The following is a 14,409-nucleotide window of genomic DNA, read 5'->3' as shown; positions in this document are numbered from 1 at the left end:
TCACCATTTTTAGGTTCATAAGTGCTCTTAAAGCATATCGTTATTGAGCGATTTACTTAGCAGAAATGTTATTATTGATGCTGTTTTGCATGTTGCGATGGTAAGATTATCCTACGTAGACTGAATGCTGTTCAGTAGTTTCAGTAGAAACACACCACATTTTTGGTTCAAATAAAACAGAGAACAGTCAGCTGGCTTTGTTTAAAGACTAAACTTCTAGAACTATGCTTTTACTGCTTGTTATGAATACGTAACAGAGAGCCTGTCACTAGTTTTGTATTCGGTATACATTTATTTAGACAGCGAGAGCAAACGATAATTTTGCAGGCGAGAGTTCTAAATCCTGTAAACACGGTCCTAAATGTGGGCCAACAAATACAGAATTTTGTAAACATAATCCTAAAAATGAAATAACAAATATAATTAGGTAAGCAGACTTCTTTTGGGAAGATGTCTTTTCCTCTTTTTTCCCTTCTTGTGGTACCTTCAAGGTCACTTCATGAATCAGTAGGAAGATAACAGTAGGGGGAGAAAAGCATTCCTCATCAGCTGCTAATCCATAGGATCTGTCCTTTACCAACTCTGGAGTCCTATTTAGACCCACAAAGCTAGTTTGGCTGTGCCTTGCCAAGCCACATTAAGCAGCTGTGTAAAATGAATTTAAATGGCATGCATCAGAGTAAAATCTCTTCCACTGGGGCAGAAAATCAATGTTAGCTAACCAGCACGAGGAGATCAAATCTGCGTTTCCGCCAGCAGCATCCAGATAGCTTCCTTAGAAAACAACACCTCCTCTTTAATTAAAAATAAGAAAAAGATAGATGTTGGAGTTACTCTTCGTAAATCTTACAAAGCGCACTTGGCGAAGGCTCATCTCTGTGGCCCCATCCCTGTTAGCTCTGATTTTTGCCTTTCATGTCTACAGCATTCTTTCTAAAAAGGAAAGAAAAGAAAGTTTTATTTCTATTTTAAACCTTCCTTCCTTTTCACTTTGCAAGTACATATAACCTGTTGTGCCTTTTTTTTTTTTTAAGCAGAAGCTTGAATGTGAGAAAACATGCAGAGTACATGTTTTAGCGCTGTGGGTTAAGAAATTTGGTTTCAACATGCTTTTGCTTTACTTAACAGCTCGTGGCAGCGAACTCATGTTTTTGCTTCTGTTGTCATTTTCGTCCCCCGTTGGTGGCTCTGTCGGGTGGAAGTCAGGTCGGCAGTTTGAAAAACCGGTTCACTAAATGTCAGTGTCTCTTTGGGGGAAGAAGTGGCTCCAGCCTTTCAGAAACACAGCATTCGCAGAGTTTGTTAAAATGACTTCTCTCCCAAGTCAGAATCCCTCAGGGCCCGGAGCTTCTGAAGGAACCTGAAAAAAGACAGATTAGTGACAAAAGTGTAGCGCGTGAGTGTGTGTGCACGCGTGTGCTGTTAGAACCCGAAAGCTCTCCGTGAGAAATGACGGATTATGGCAGTTATGCTCCAGGCTTTCTCAGCTCGTTGCGTGTGAGACGGGACAGAGGAAAACACACAGGCGTGACTGATTGGAAGCCATCCTATTACTTTGTTTTTTAAGGGTAAAACCCACCTGCTGCACTGAGTAAGTGAAGAAACAGAGAGAATCGGGTTTTTTCATTTCGACCTTTCGAGTGAAGGAATTCCTTTTGATTATCAGAGGATTTACGGTAGAATACGGTGACTCTTATTGCTTGGGTACTCGACCAGCTGTGTGATCTCATCTAATCATTTGGAATTAATAAGTTACACGTAATATTTTTGCAAGACGCCCTGCCCGCCATACACAGAGAGACTTTATTCAGAAAATGCATTGTTGTGTTTAGTTTTAAAGCATTTCTTTTTTTTTTTTTCAAGTTTATTTATTTATTTTGAGAGAGAGAGAGAGCGCACACGAGCAGGGGAGGGGCAAAGAGAGGGAGAGGGAGGGAGAATCCCAAGCTGACTCTGCACTGTCAGCACAGAGCCCGATGTGGGGTGTGAACTCACAGAGCATGAGACCATGACCTGAGCAGAAACCAAGAGCCGGTTGCTTAACTGACTGAGCCACCCAGGTGCCCCTAGTTTTAAAGCATTTCTAGTAGGTAGTATTCTTTTGAAGCCATGAGAGAGAGGTGGCAATATTCAGTGACCTTATGAAAAGCCTAGTTCAGGGACGGCAGGTGACTTTCCCCCTCAGTCTGGCTCTGTAGACCATGCTGGACAGACTTGAGACATTGTCTGTAGAGGGGAGCCAAAGTTGGCCAGAAGTTTAGGAGAGACTTTGGCCTGTTGCTTCCTAAAGAAGCATTACCACGAACCCTAGGACACACACACACACACACACACACACACACACACACACACACACACAAGAAAATCTCCCTCAGCCATGGACGTGTGTTTTGCATCCATTCATCCATTCCCAGTGGCACCTGCTAGTGTCCCAACAGCTGACCGCTCTGCCAAATACAGCCGATGTGTGGATCGGGATATATCAGAGTTATCCAGATTGTTTTCTTGGGAATGAGCTCCAAGGGAAATGCACGACTTCAGTGAACTTACAGAAGGCCTGACAAGCCCTAGACCTTTAGGCCCGGGTACAGCCTGGTTCCCTGAAGTCTGCCACCCCCAGCACCCCCCGTATATCAACTTGAATCGAGTCTTCAGTGACTTGAGATGACCAGCGTCAGACTTCTGGCCCAGATCTTTATGACGGTATCTTCCTCAGAAGGGAAGTGTTCCGTTCTCCCTTCCCAGAGGATGTACTTTCGGTGACAGAGCAGTAGCGTCTTGGAGCTAGAAGGGTTTGAGGTGTCATCAGGCCTCTGCCTCTTGATTTTGTGGTGGAGGAGACGAGTGTCTTCGAGTTACCGGCTCAGGACCCTTTCGTCAGCTACAGGCCAGGCATCGGCTCTGTCTCCCGGTCTTAACCGCTCTTCCTTCCTTCATTTAGTGCTGTCTCAATAGATTTTTCCCTTTAAAAGGAAAACGTCTTAATTTCGGTTCTCTGTCAGGTCTAAAGGCAATTCTTCCGTTAGAAACCAGCGATCAGCCAGTGTCTTGGTGGGGATCCTACTTCTTACTTGAGGCCTGGACTTTGGCTCCCTGGCCCGCCCCGTGCTTCCCCGATGGGCCACGTGTGTTTGGCACGTCCCCCTGTAGATCCACCGCGCAGCCTGAGTCCTTGCTCCCGCGACCACCCACCTTGTGGGATGCGGTGACAGCTTGCCTGATGGGTGGGTTTGAATCCCTGTCCTTTTCACCCTTTGCCTGCCCCCCGAGAACGATTCCACATCTTGCGTTCTTGTGACTGGAGCGGAGCCGTTAGAGTAAGGATTCTGAGCCGACCCTTTTATCCCACAGCGCATACACCTGCTGAGGCTGGTACAAGCGACGTGCGTCTTCCTCCTGCTGTCCCCAAAAGACACCCCCGTGGACTGACTGAACATCAGAAGGAGGAAAACTCTGAGACTTCTTACTTTTAAGGGGAAAAAAGTAGGAGCAAAAATGAGTCCGTTTGGAAAGTCTTATGATTGTTGCCTAGAATGGCATCTTTCTACTCTCACAACCATGAGTCTGGAGACCTACGTTTTAATACTCACATCGTACCAAATACTAGGGTGGCCAAAATCACTTTTGTTAGAATGTTTCTAGTAAAAGAGGAGTTTGGGAATTCTAACTAACGTCATTTTTTAACCTTTGCCACCCATTCACTGCCGCGAAACGTTAGCCACAAGGTGGCTTGATCCGTCGTAGCACCTCACCTGTGTTGATGCTGAAGTGGCCGAATGTCTCGGAGGAGAGTTCGACCGGTGGTCTTCCTCTGCCTGGGACTAGCTGGCTCCGCTTGCAAGCGACTGGATTAGTCTGTCCTCTCGGGTATACACAGGCTGCTGGTGTCTGTGTCTCATGTGCACACCGCATACACACACGTCTGCCGGCAGCTGTTCTTTAGGGAGGTGTATTTATAATTCATTTTCCCCGTTGCTGTTTGCCAGCAAGGCACTTTTTCCTTATTATTTTCCTTCAAGCCAGTATGACGCAATTCTGCTGATGGGCAGGGAGCCACCGATGTGGAAATACATTAATGGAGATAGTGCATTAAAATGTCAAAGGGAAGGAGCAAAAAACTTCTAAATGTGTCAAGCCCCAGTTACAGTGGGGTCCGTGAGCCTGAAGGGCTGTGAGTGATTTGTATTAACAAAGAATTTAGCCCCTTGGATTTTAGACTCTTAGGTTTTAGAATAATAGCTATGATTGGAAAAGTCACGTTATTGGAAGACAAAGAAAAGATTTCTGAGACTTAAGTAGAGTTTTTATTGCTGCAATTAAATGTAAGCCTTTGCATTATCATCCAAATACTGTGCTTAATTTTTAGCCCCCCCCTTTCCCCTTCAAAATTTAGAATTGAGGATTATTATGTTGGTATTTTAAGATTACGATTTCAATCAAATCTTTCATAGTTTCAAAACTATCACGTAACTACAAAGTATATTTATTAGTCTTCAAATCAAAAATTAGTAAAGCACTACTTTTTAAAAGACCAAGAGAGTTTTTTTTTTCTATTTTAAGTTGAATGAGATCCAAGGAATCAGAGTGTGAACTGTGCAGCAAACCTTTAATGGACTAGAGTCTGTGACGTTCGCTAAACAAGTGGTTATTACCAGGCAAGCGTTTTAACCACGTACACACGCTCACCGCAGCCACAGGCAGGGGAGGGTCTGGAGCCTGCGTTTTTCATAGCCCCGTGGGGACCCTGCTGTGGAACGCTGGCTGAGGGTTGACCTTTGGGATTCCTGCTACTGAAGAAAAGGGAGTGGAAAGTATAGACTCCGATGCCTGTGTTTGAACCTGGTGGATACTGAATGAGGAGCACGCTGGACGGGAGCCTCGGTCACTGGATAGCGTTCCGAGGAACCAGTGGTTGTGCGGGCCAGAAACCAGAACTCGGGCTTTGGCAGTCTCTTGTCTCATGGCAGAGGTGGTCTCCCCGAGTCCCTCTGACTGTCTGCTTTTTGTCCTCGTCTCAGACATCAGTGTGCTCCTCATATTCTGGAACATTCCCAGTTTCCCACCGTATCTAGACCTGCCTCCCTCATTCAGAGTATCTCCTATCCAGTCCCAGTCTGAGCCCCTCCCAGCGGGGTGCGTCCTCACCATCTCAGGTGACCCACGATGACGCGTGCGTTGGGTCGGGGCTCTTGTCATCAAGGTGAGCCTTGCATCGGTTGTCTGCTCCCTTGTCTGAGCCACCTGGCCTGACCTGGGGTCCTGCTAGCACCTCTGCCCCACAGTTGACACAGCCCCCCAGGCCAGCTGGGAGGGTCGTCTCCAGAATCAGTTTTATAGTCCACCCGTCCCCAGAGACGGTCAGCAACACAGCCCAGCCAGTCCGGGCTCTTCAGGGTTAAAGGGCAGGGTCCCCGGAGTCACACACATCACAGGTGGTAGCATTTGGCCACACGGCCGACACCAGAAGTGTCTGAAACCTCGTCGCCTCCACGGTGTTTAGGGCTGAGGGCAGCCGGAAGAGTTTAAAAGTGGTAAAGAGCATCTGGTCTGTGTCTTAGTCTGTCCCCGTCTGGGGTTTGGGAAGCATCCCGCGTGACCTGCGAAGACCACGGGCAAGGGGCTGGGCTCTCTGGTCGCTCATGGAACCCCTTCGCTGGTGGCACGAAGGACGTGGGGGCACCTCCCAAAGGCCCTTCTTACTCTTGACCTTCATTCTTATTCCGAACTCCACTTCCATTAAGAGAGTGAAATAAAACAAACCAAACAAAAGACCCGCAGCTTCAGAACCTGAACGCTTTGTCCCGTGCTTTGCCAGTTAACTCTTGCTGGATGGCCTTTGAGTGTTTAATGCCGGGTAAGAGCTTGCCAGTTTCCGCCTTCCTATTTTTCAGGCTCTTCCTGCAACATTCTACCCTAATTCTGAACAGCGTTTGCTTAAATAAATTGAGTAACTGTGTGGCCCAGGGCTGCCCTTAGCTCAGGAAATCTGTAAGAATTTTATGAAGATTTTTTTTTTTAAGTTAGAAAGGACTGTATTGATATATTTCCTGGCACCACAGTGCTGGACAAGAGTATTGTTTGTTGGAGGATTTTACAGACTATTGCTGTGGCAAGGATATGAGATGGAGATCTTGGGACCTAGATTCTTTCTTTTTTTCAGTCAACAGACTGGTCCATTTAGGTACAAGAAGTCTGTGAATGCATGAGATCTGTGCGTTCTTAACGACCTCCTTCCTAAAACATCACTCGGCTTCGTTCTTGGGTAGTTGCTGCTTAGTCCTCGGCGTTTGTCAAGCTGATATGTGCCCTGTGTCTGAGGTTCTGGTAACTGTAAGGAGACCTTCCCTCGTCACTCTCTCTTGTACCTTGTGCCCAGGAAGGGGATGTCCTTGTATAAAGGGCAGGTACTCCCATCACTGAAAAGGAATAGCCCCCCTCACAAATTACTCACGATCATTTCTTAATGGTTTTATGATCCCAAGATAAACCTTTTTTTTTTGTTTTTTTTTAAGTAAAGAACTTTGACTTAACACAGGGAAGAGCACGGTTTTCTTTCTGTGGGTGACATCAATGGCAACTAGTTTTTCCTTCAAGAGGTACAACAGAGGGCGCCTGGGGGGCTCAGTCGGTTGAGCGTCCGACTTCAGCTCAGGTCATGATCTCACGGTCTGTGGGTTCGAGCCCCGCATCGGGCTCTGTGCTGAGAGCTAGGAGCCTGGAGCCTGCTTCGGATTCTGTGTCTCCCTCTCCCTCTCTCTCTCTCTCTCTCTCTCTGCCCCTTCCCCGTTCATGCTCCGTGTCTCAGAAATGAATAAATGTTAATAAATAAATAAATAAATAGATAGATAAATAAATAAATAAAATAAGAGGTACAGTGGACCTCATTTTCACCAGACCAGGGGGCCTATGCTCTTTGCGTCCTTATCAGAAGCCAGTGGGAAGCTACGTGTACCAGAGGCCACAAAGCTCTGGGGTTTACCCCTCAGAGGGAGGAGGCAGGTTTGGGGACCCACTCCTGCCCCTGTGGCTTTTGTCTCCACCCTGCACCTGAGGCAGCCGGTGTGCTGGGGATCAACAGGGTCTAACACCAGAACCTCTGAGTGAAGCATCTTCAGAAGGGAGACCTGCCGTTCGTTTGCGTGCGATTGCCAGTAAACGGTTCTTAATAACAGAACAATGAGCTCAACAAACCAAAATCAACTTGGAGATGCACACAACCTTCTTCGTTATCAATTACCAAAATTCAGGCAGCCAGTTTCTGCATTTTCTTCACACCCTGACAAGGAAGTCCCTTGCTCCAAAACCCTTGAGCTCTACTTGTTCTCCTGTTTGCTTTGAGAAAGGAGGGGAAGATCAGTCCGCTGCTTTCAGAACAACTGAAACGGGTGACCTGCACTGAGGCAAAAAAGAAGCACTTAATCTTGAAATTGCACAACAGGTGCATTTTAGCAGGGATGCCAGGAGCAGAACTGATAACAGGTTGGAACCCTCTGAGAAGTCTGCGTGAGGTAGTTAACAAAAAGGGAAGAAATGTTTCTGATGTTCCAGCCTTTTAGGAAATCAGGGTGGAATATGCAGTATTCCTTGGCGCTTGGTGGAAATCATTTCGCCAGGATGCAGGGGTGAAAATACGGCTCTTTGAAGAAAGGTGAGGACGAACGGGAGGTCCTGTGGGCCGCCCACGTGATCTGGGCCGTGGCAAAGACGTGCCGGGGAGAACTTGGACTCTGCGGAGTTAGCCACTAAATATCCACGCGAAAGACCCTTCTCGAGAAGAGCTAACAAAGTGACCGCTACCCTTCCGTTGAAAGCGTCTTTTTCATGGAGCTCTTGAAAAGTAACTTTCCTTTTTGCCCATTCTCAAAGGAAAAAATAAAACCGAAACGTATCAATTGCCAAAGGGTTTGGGGCGTTACTAATTTACAGCTGGAAAATGATCATGACTCTTAGCTTTGTGGCTGATATCCTACACACTTCAGCCTTCTTTAAGGGGACAGGCTGCCCCAGAAGAGGTCACGTTCACGAGGGAGAATCTTAGACAAAAAGACTCAAGAAGGATTGGACGAGAGCAGGGAGCAAAGATGAGTTCTAGGACCCCTCCCTCTGCTTCCCAGACCTGAGCCTCCAGCTGCCCGCATGACATTTGCCTCTCGGGAACTCGGGGCCACATCAGATGCCACATGTCCAAAGCCATCTAATTCATCACCAGGTCCCTCCCGGTTTACCTCCAGGGTACCGTTCAGCTCCGTATCTTACCTGGACTTTTACAGTAGCTCAGCCCCACAGCCGTTCCCCCCCCCCCCCGCCTCCAGTGTGTCCTCCCTCCCACAGTCCGAGGACGGCGTCTTCCGATCACACGTCTTCTTAACAAGTTGCTCCTGCTTAAAACCCCCGGTCTCTCTGTTTCTCCTAACAGACACAGCCCTACAGAACCGAAGCCCTGGGTGACGTGGCCCTTCCCTCCCTCCCCACTTTCATTCCCTGCTAGTCAGCCTGCTGTCCCCTGCTCCCAGACACCCGAAGGCCCTCTCCCCTCCCCTCCCCCATTCCCTCCCTTCCCCTCCGTTCCCCTCCCCTCCCCCCTCCGTTCCCCTCCCCTCCCCCCTTCATTCCCCTCCCCTCCCCTGTGTGGCTGTGTGTTTTTCCAGGCATCTACTGTTTCTAAGTCATTGACGCTTCTATCTGTTGTCTTTGGGTTAAGGATATACATGCCACCTCACCTCCCCAGGACTGATTCCCAGCCAGGGCGAGTGGCTTGTTGAAACTGTAGCGTTACTTTGCCCCCCGAGTTGCTGATGTGTGTGTCCTTGCGGGTGGGCTGATGGATTGGTCACACCACAAATGGGCTGGGGCGTGGACGGCTTTCTTTTCTGTCTTGATCATGTTGTTTGGGGGACATAGGCAGTGTTTCTCCCTCTTCAGATATTAGATTTAAACCAGTTTCAACCAAATTTTCCTTCTTGGTGAGGCTTTGAGAAAGATACTGTGTAACTCAGGTTGAAAGCATTCTGCCAGTGACTCTGGACATGGGTGTGAAAACAGTGTCTGTTGAGAACACATTTAAAATAGGGCATCCTGTGTAATGTTATGCATGCAGTTAGAGCTCTCTAAAAATAAACTCTGCTGGAACTGGGCTTTTCGAAGATGCGAGTTCCTGGTTCCGATCGCTATTGAGTTTAAGTGAAAGAGTGCCCCAAATTTCACTGTTAGCCTAATTAATTTTGTCAGTGAGCAATCTTTCTGGCTACATAAACTACACCTACACTGACAGTCCATACAGAGGAAGGCGTGTGTATGTGGCAGTCATATACTTTCCAACTTTGAACAGAACTCAGGAGTGATATTTTCAGTGGCTCTGTTAGAACCCTTGCGTGGAGCTTCTCTCCAGGTGGCTTGCCCCTGGGACTGAAATGACATGGTTTCACTCGTGTGGTGCCTGTTTCCAGACTATTTCTTCTGTCTGTCCCGACCCTTCTCCAAAGAGCTGTATCGGGAATCCATTCATTTTCAAGATACACATTTCACACTTCCCCATCTGCCACTGTTGAGAAAAAATAGTGGTGATTGCTAAGACAGTATGGCCTAAATATTCTTTTAAAGCACCGAAACCATATACAGATCTTATTTTAAATTGTATTGTAGTTGACTTTAAAACAAGGTGTTTAGGAGTATGTGGTTACTCTTTATAGGATTTCATACTGGTATGTTTAACTGCTTTCTATCTTCTCAGTGAACCGTTGGAAACGGTCACTTTAAAGTTGGTGTTTGCTTCTGGGTTTGTTTTTTTTCTTCCCTAGAGCCAGCTCTTTGTTGGCAGATGAATGTGTAGTGTTTGAGAAATTTCCAAAGTGAGTAAAAGGAAAATCTATAATAATATATAATTATATATATATATATATATATATATATATATATATATATATATATTACTTGTGTCCGTGTGAAGACTGAGAAGCAGGAGTGAGGAGTGCTTTCGGGAAATACCTCCGTAGGCTCCAGTTTTGAACTATCCTCCTTATAATAACCTGGCCTTTGTCATAGGATGACAGATCTCAAACACTTCCATCCAGTCCCAACCAAAGACCGATCGATCTAAATAACGTTCCTCCGGTGATTCTGCGGGTCCCCGTGTTTAAATAACAGCGCCCCACCTCAGACTTTGACTTTGCAAAGGCATAAGGGAACAGGGCCTTGTCACAGAAGGCCAGGCCTGGGTAAGCGGTGGCCCCTTTGGTCAGCCCTGATCTGGACGCACCGCCTCCCACTCAGTGCGGCCCAGGCGCTACGCCCCGTAGCTACGTTAGCAGCACAACAGCAACTAAACATTACTTTTAAATGTTAGTCCAGTCCCCCCAACCCCCCGGGCCTTATTGGGCATTTATTGCCACAACTATCACAGGTTAGGAACGGGCCGCATCAGGGGACCGCGGTAATTTGGGAGGAAAACCACCTGAGCCTGTCGCCCCGTAATAGACAGCCCAGGAATTCACACACCCACAGGTCAGGGAAGGGCACTTTGCTCTTCCGGGCCCAGCTTACATCTTGGTAGGCTTTTACGCGGAACATGTTTCCTTCGTTTCAAAAGTTTGTATTTTCGCCTGTTTTTGTTTTGTTCTTGGTTCGTTTTGAAAAAGAGAATGTCTGGTGATTTACTTCTCGGCTCTCCAAATTCCATTCGGAGCATTGCAAACGGTGCCGTGCTCAGAAAGGGATTTAGAAGCCGGCGAGTGCCGCCTCTGGAAAGGGCCCAACTTCTTTGGAGGTCTTTGTGGTCCGAGTGATGGTAGTCAGCCCAACCAAATAAGCTTTTTGTCGCGAGCCCCCAGAAATCCTCTCATACTAGCGACACCGTGATAAGTTGGAGCGCTCGGCTTAGCCAGGCGGCCATGTTACGTTTTCTTCCACAAAACAAAATTGTCTCAATTTCCAAAAAGTCAGCAGAAAGCTCTTTTTAGTATTAAGCTCCTCTTGCTCGTTGAAAATTACCAATAATCCTGGCAGTAGTTTCCAAAGCAGTGATGAATTGGATTTCTTCTATGATGATGAAAGACCGGCTTTCTCCCCCATTTAGACAGGTGGCCAGATGCCTCGCTCATGGCCGCGCATGCCCTGCATTGCTGGGAAGACTCGCATCTTTGTCGGCCACCTCCCTACTTGGATCCCTAAGAGGCGTGCAGCACTCTGGATAAACTCGTTCCTAGAAGCAGGTGTCCCGGAAACCCGGAGAAAAGCACCATTTTCATTTGTCAGCTTTCTATCACCACAGACGAATACAGTAGACAGGAAGGTATTCAGTGGGCTCTGTATGCCTGTGTACTTTGCACTTGGAGAAAGAAATGCAGGACACTGATCTGAAAGCAGGCCTGAGGAATCCTGTTTCTGACGCTTCCTAGCTGTGTGTCCTTAAGCAGGTGATTCAATCTCTCTGATCCCTATTTTCTTCCTTTGTATGTGAGCATAATTCCACCTACCTTCCTCCAGGTAATTTAAAAAGTTACATGTATAAAATGCCTAGAAAGTGTGCCCGGCACATTTATAATTACCTAGTAAAGTATGAACATTATTATTGTTATTGGTCCCTCCATGGCCACATGCAAACACTGAGGCCCAGAGACTGAAGGAGATTTGCTCCCAGATCCCAGTGACAGTGGAAGGTGTGACTGGTGGCAGAGTGAAGACCTGTGGCATTTTGACCAGACTTTTCAAACTGCAGGCATGATTTCATTGAGGACCATTATACGCAGCAGCTGACATCCAACGCACCGACCTCGAAATCTTTAATTTGTTTTGTTACCTTAAGGGTTTCTTTGTTTAACTTCTCCTGCACACCTTCATCATCTTGTGGTGATTGCAGATGGGCCACGCAGACTTGGGAGAAACCCTCGATTAGGGTTACAAGGAGCCTCTGAGGTCATTACTTCATTTAACCACCTGCCTGGTGGGTTTCATATTCGGATTCTCTTTTGCACCTGAGTTATAAGCAGGTGTGCTTAAAGGACCATGTGTTTCATGCACATGTTAGTGACACCACATGTGAAACTGAATTTGGAAGAAGCCTGTTTACAATGGTAAAAATGTTCTCTCTCGGTTTATTTAGCAAGTACTTTCTGCGGTAGCTGTCTGTTGCTCCTTTGCTCCTCTCAGAATTGCCTAGAAGAGCCCAGGCATGCACATAAATTGTTGCCATACACAAAAGAAAGTGCAGAGGGTTGTCAGAGGCAGAGTCTGGGGAAGGCAGAGCTCCCAGGTGGGGGAGACAGGGCAGCCTTCACAAAGGAGGCGGCCCCTGAAACGATCTTGATGGACGACGGCGGGTCACCATTGGCTGAGACTTGAAAGTTGTCTTCAGAAAACCCAACCTGTTCCTGAGTTAAGGATGCTCTTCAGGTGACTAACCTGCTAACAAATTGGGAGAGCAGTCCCAGCAGGTGCCACAGGGACATGAACGTGAAACTGTGTTTTGTTTGAATGAAAACACCCCAGAAGGGAACCTCAGCTGTCTGAGTTAATGCCGGCAACCTCCACGCTGATGTTAAGACCCGAACCGTACAGGAATATGTTTATGGCTGCCGGGCAATGTATTTATGAGTATTTGACGACCTGGAGGTTAATCAGAAGCCATTGGATGATCTCAGATACATTCTTAATGAACTGCAGTGGGTATTATCATCCTGATTCAGCAGTCTGTAGTATTTGAAGTGGCACTTGAGTGAGCTCAGAATTCAAGGCTGAAGTAACATCCCTTTCTCCCAGAGCCACACTCACACCGTTAGTCTCTCAGCCTGCTAGAATGTTCTTTCCAAGCTATCATCGAGTGCCAGTTTAGAATAGTTTGTGTGATATTTAAAAGGAAGAAAAGCACTCAAACCTTTGATACTTTGAATTTTCAAGTGGACCATGTTTGAACTTTTTCTACGAGCCAGAAAGTTGAATCCACTGAAGACTGCTACACAAAAAGATTGTATATTGTGTTTTTCTGAAAATGACTTAGGTTAAGCTTTGAAAGGATCTCTTTAAACATACTTTACCATTACACACGAAAAGCCATCAAATGACGACTTAATGGAGGTGGAGGGGCTTAAAATCATAACTCACTTGGAGTAGATGAGCAAGTGTGGATTTTTACGCCTCTTACTAGTTTTACTCCCGAGAGTAAACACCAGTAAATGAAAGTTTGAAAAGTTTTCTCCAGGTGAACTATTTACATAGGAGAAGCTTGGGTACACCAGTGGGTGGCGTCTTTCCCAGATTTTGCCACATAGCCATCACCTGTCTTGTCACCTTGTGGTTTCCCTGCGAGCATTAAACCACCGTGCCATCCAAACCTCCCCTTCCCCAGGCCCGGGCCCAGCAGAGAAATACCCTTGCACCACAGTTGTCTCCTTCAGACGCAGAAATACCCTTGGCCTCTTGCAAGAGTGAGAAGTTCGTCTTTCATAGAACGGACACACAAAACCAGTGAAATCAAGTCACCAAAACTTTAGGTTCATGAGTCTGCGTCGCAGTCAGGGAGGGGTGACCCGGAGCCTTTTAGGGACACTTTCAGCCAGTCTAAGCTCCCTTCCTTCCTGTCGCAAGAAATCCTACAAAAAGAAGCGGGAGTCTGAGGTTTACTGTGTGATGTCAATATGGGGAAATGGGTGTGTTCTTAATAGTACCTAATTTCAGAACCTTGAATAATCAGGTTGAAGCGTTTAGAAATGCTTTCTCCTATATTCATTATATCAGAAAACTTAGGTCAAAGGAAAAAAAATTTAAGTAACATTCCCACACTGCCCATTTGATTTTCATCCCTTGACTTCTGGTTTTTGATACGAGGATACTAACTACTTAATGCCAATAAAGAGTCAAATCTTTTTTAAATGTTAGAAGTTAATTTTGCTTGCTTTTGTAATTCCTGTTCTTATTTCAAGTTCCCCCTTTCTTGCTTATATTCCTCTATAGAAATCATAACGTGGAACACTTGACATGACTTAAAATGTGTAATTTACTTGTGGAATCTATATTATTTGGAATTTTTACACAGTGCTTTAAGTCATTATTTAGCAAGAGTTCAGCCTCTCTGTCCAGGAAATCAATTATTTTAAGCAAACACGGAAAACAGCAGCCCCACCCCTTGCATATGTGCATTATGAGAAATGACCCCCGGGATAGAGTGTTGCCCGCGTGCACGGTCAGTATATGTATACCTGTGCTCTCTCTTCACACAGGCAAGGCAGTTTCCCGGGCATGAACCAGAGTGGACTTATGGCTTCCAGCTCTCCCTACAGCCAGCCCGTCAACAACAGCTCTGGGCTCATGAACACCCAGGCACCCCCCTACAGCATGGCGCCCAATATGGTGAACAGCTCAACAGGTAACCGAGGCGGCTCTGTGCCCTGAGCGCTGCCCCCCCACCCCCAACCCTTT

General features: G+C 46.6%; 1 protein-coding gene across 9 annotated transcripts in view; it reads left to right on the top strand.

Moving 5' to 3' along the window:
• ARID1B (AT-rich interaction domain 1B) overlaps positions 1 to 14,409 on the top strand; it is a 446,720-nt gene that overhangs the window by 390,462 nt on the left and 41,849 nt on the right. For all 9 annotated transcript variants that reach the window (XM_053904333.1, XM_053904331.1, XM_053904329.1 and 6 more), the window contains one exon: positions 14,211 to 14,356. In XM_053904333.1, the coding sequence (XP_053760308.1) occupies positions 14,211 to 14,356 (146 nt within the window). The remainder of the gene's footprint in view (positions 1 to 14,210; positions 14,357 to 14,409) is intronic.

The sequence above is a fragment of the Panthera pardus genome, unplaced genomic scaffold (assembly GCF_024362965.1).
Source record: "Panthera pardus isolate Hobbes unplaced genomic scaffold, ASM2436296v1 HiC_scaffold_17, whole genome shotgun sequence".
NCBI classification, from domain to species: Eukaryota; Metazoa; Chordata; class Mammalia; order Carnivora; family Felidae; genus Panthera; species Panthera pardus.
Note: the sequence above shows the minus strand (reverse complement) of the source record. Positions and strands in the feature narration are given on the sequence as shown.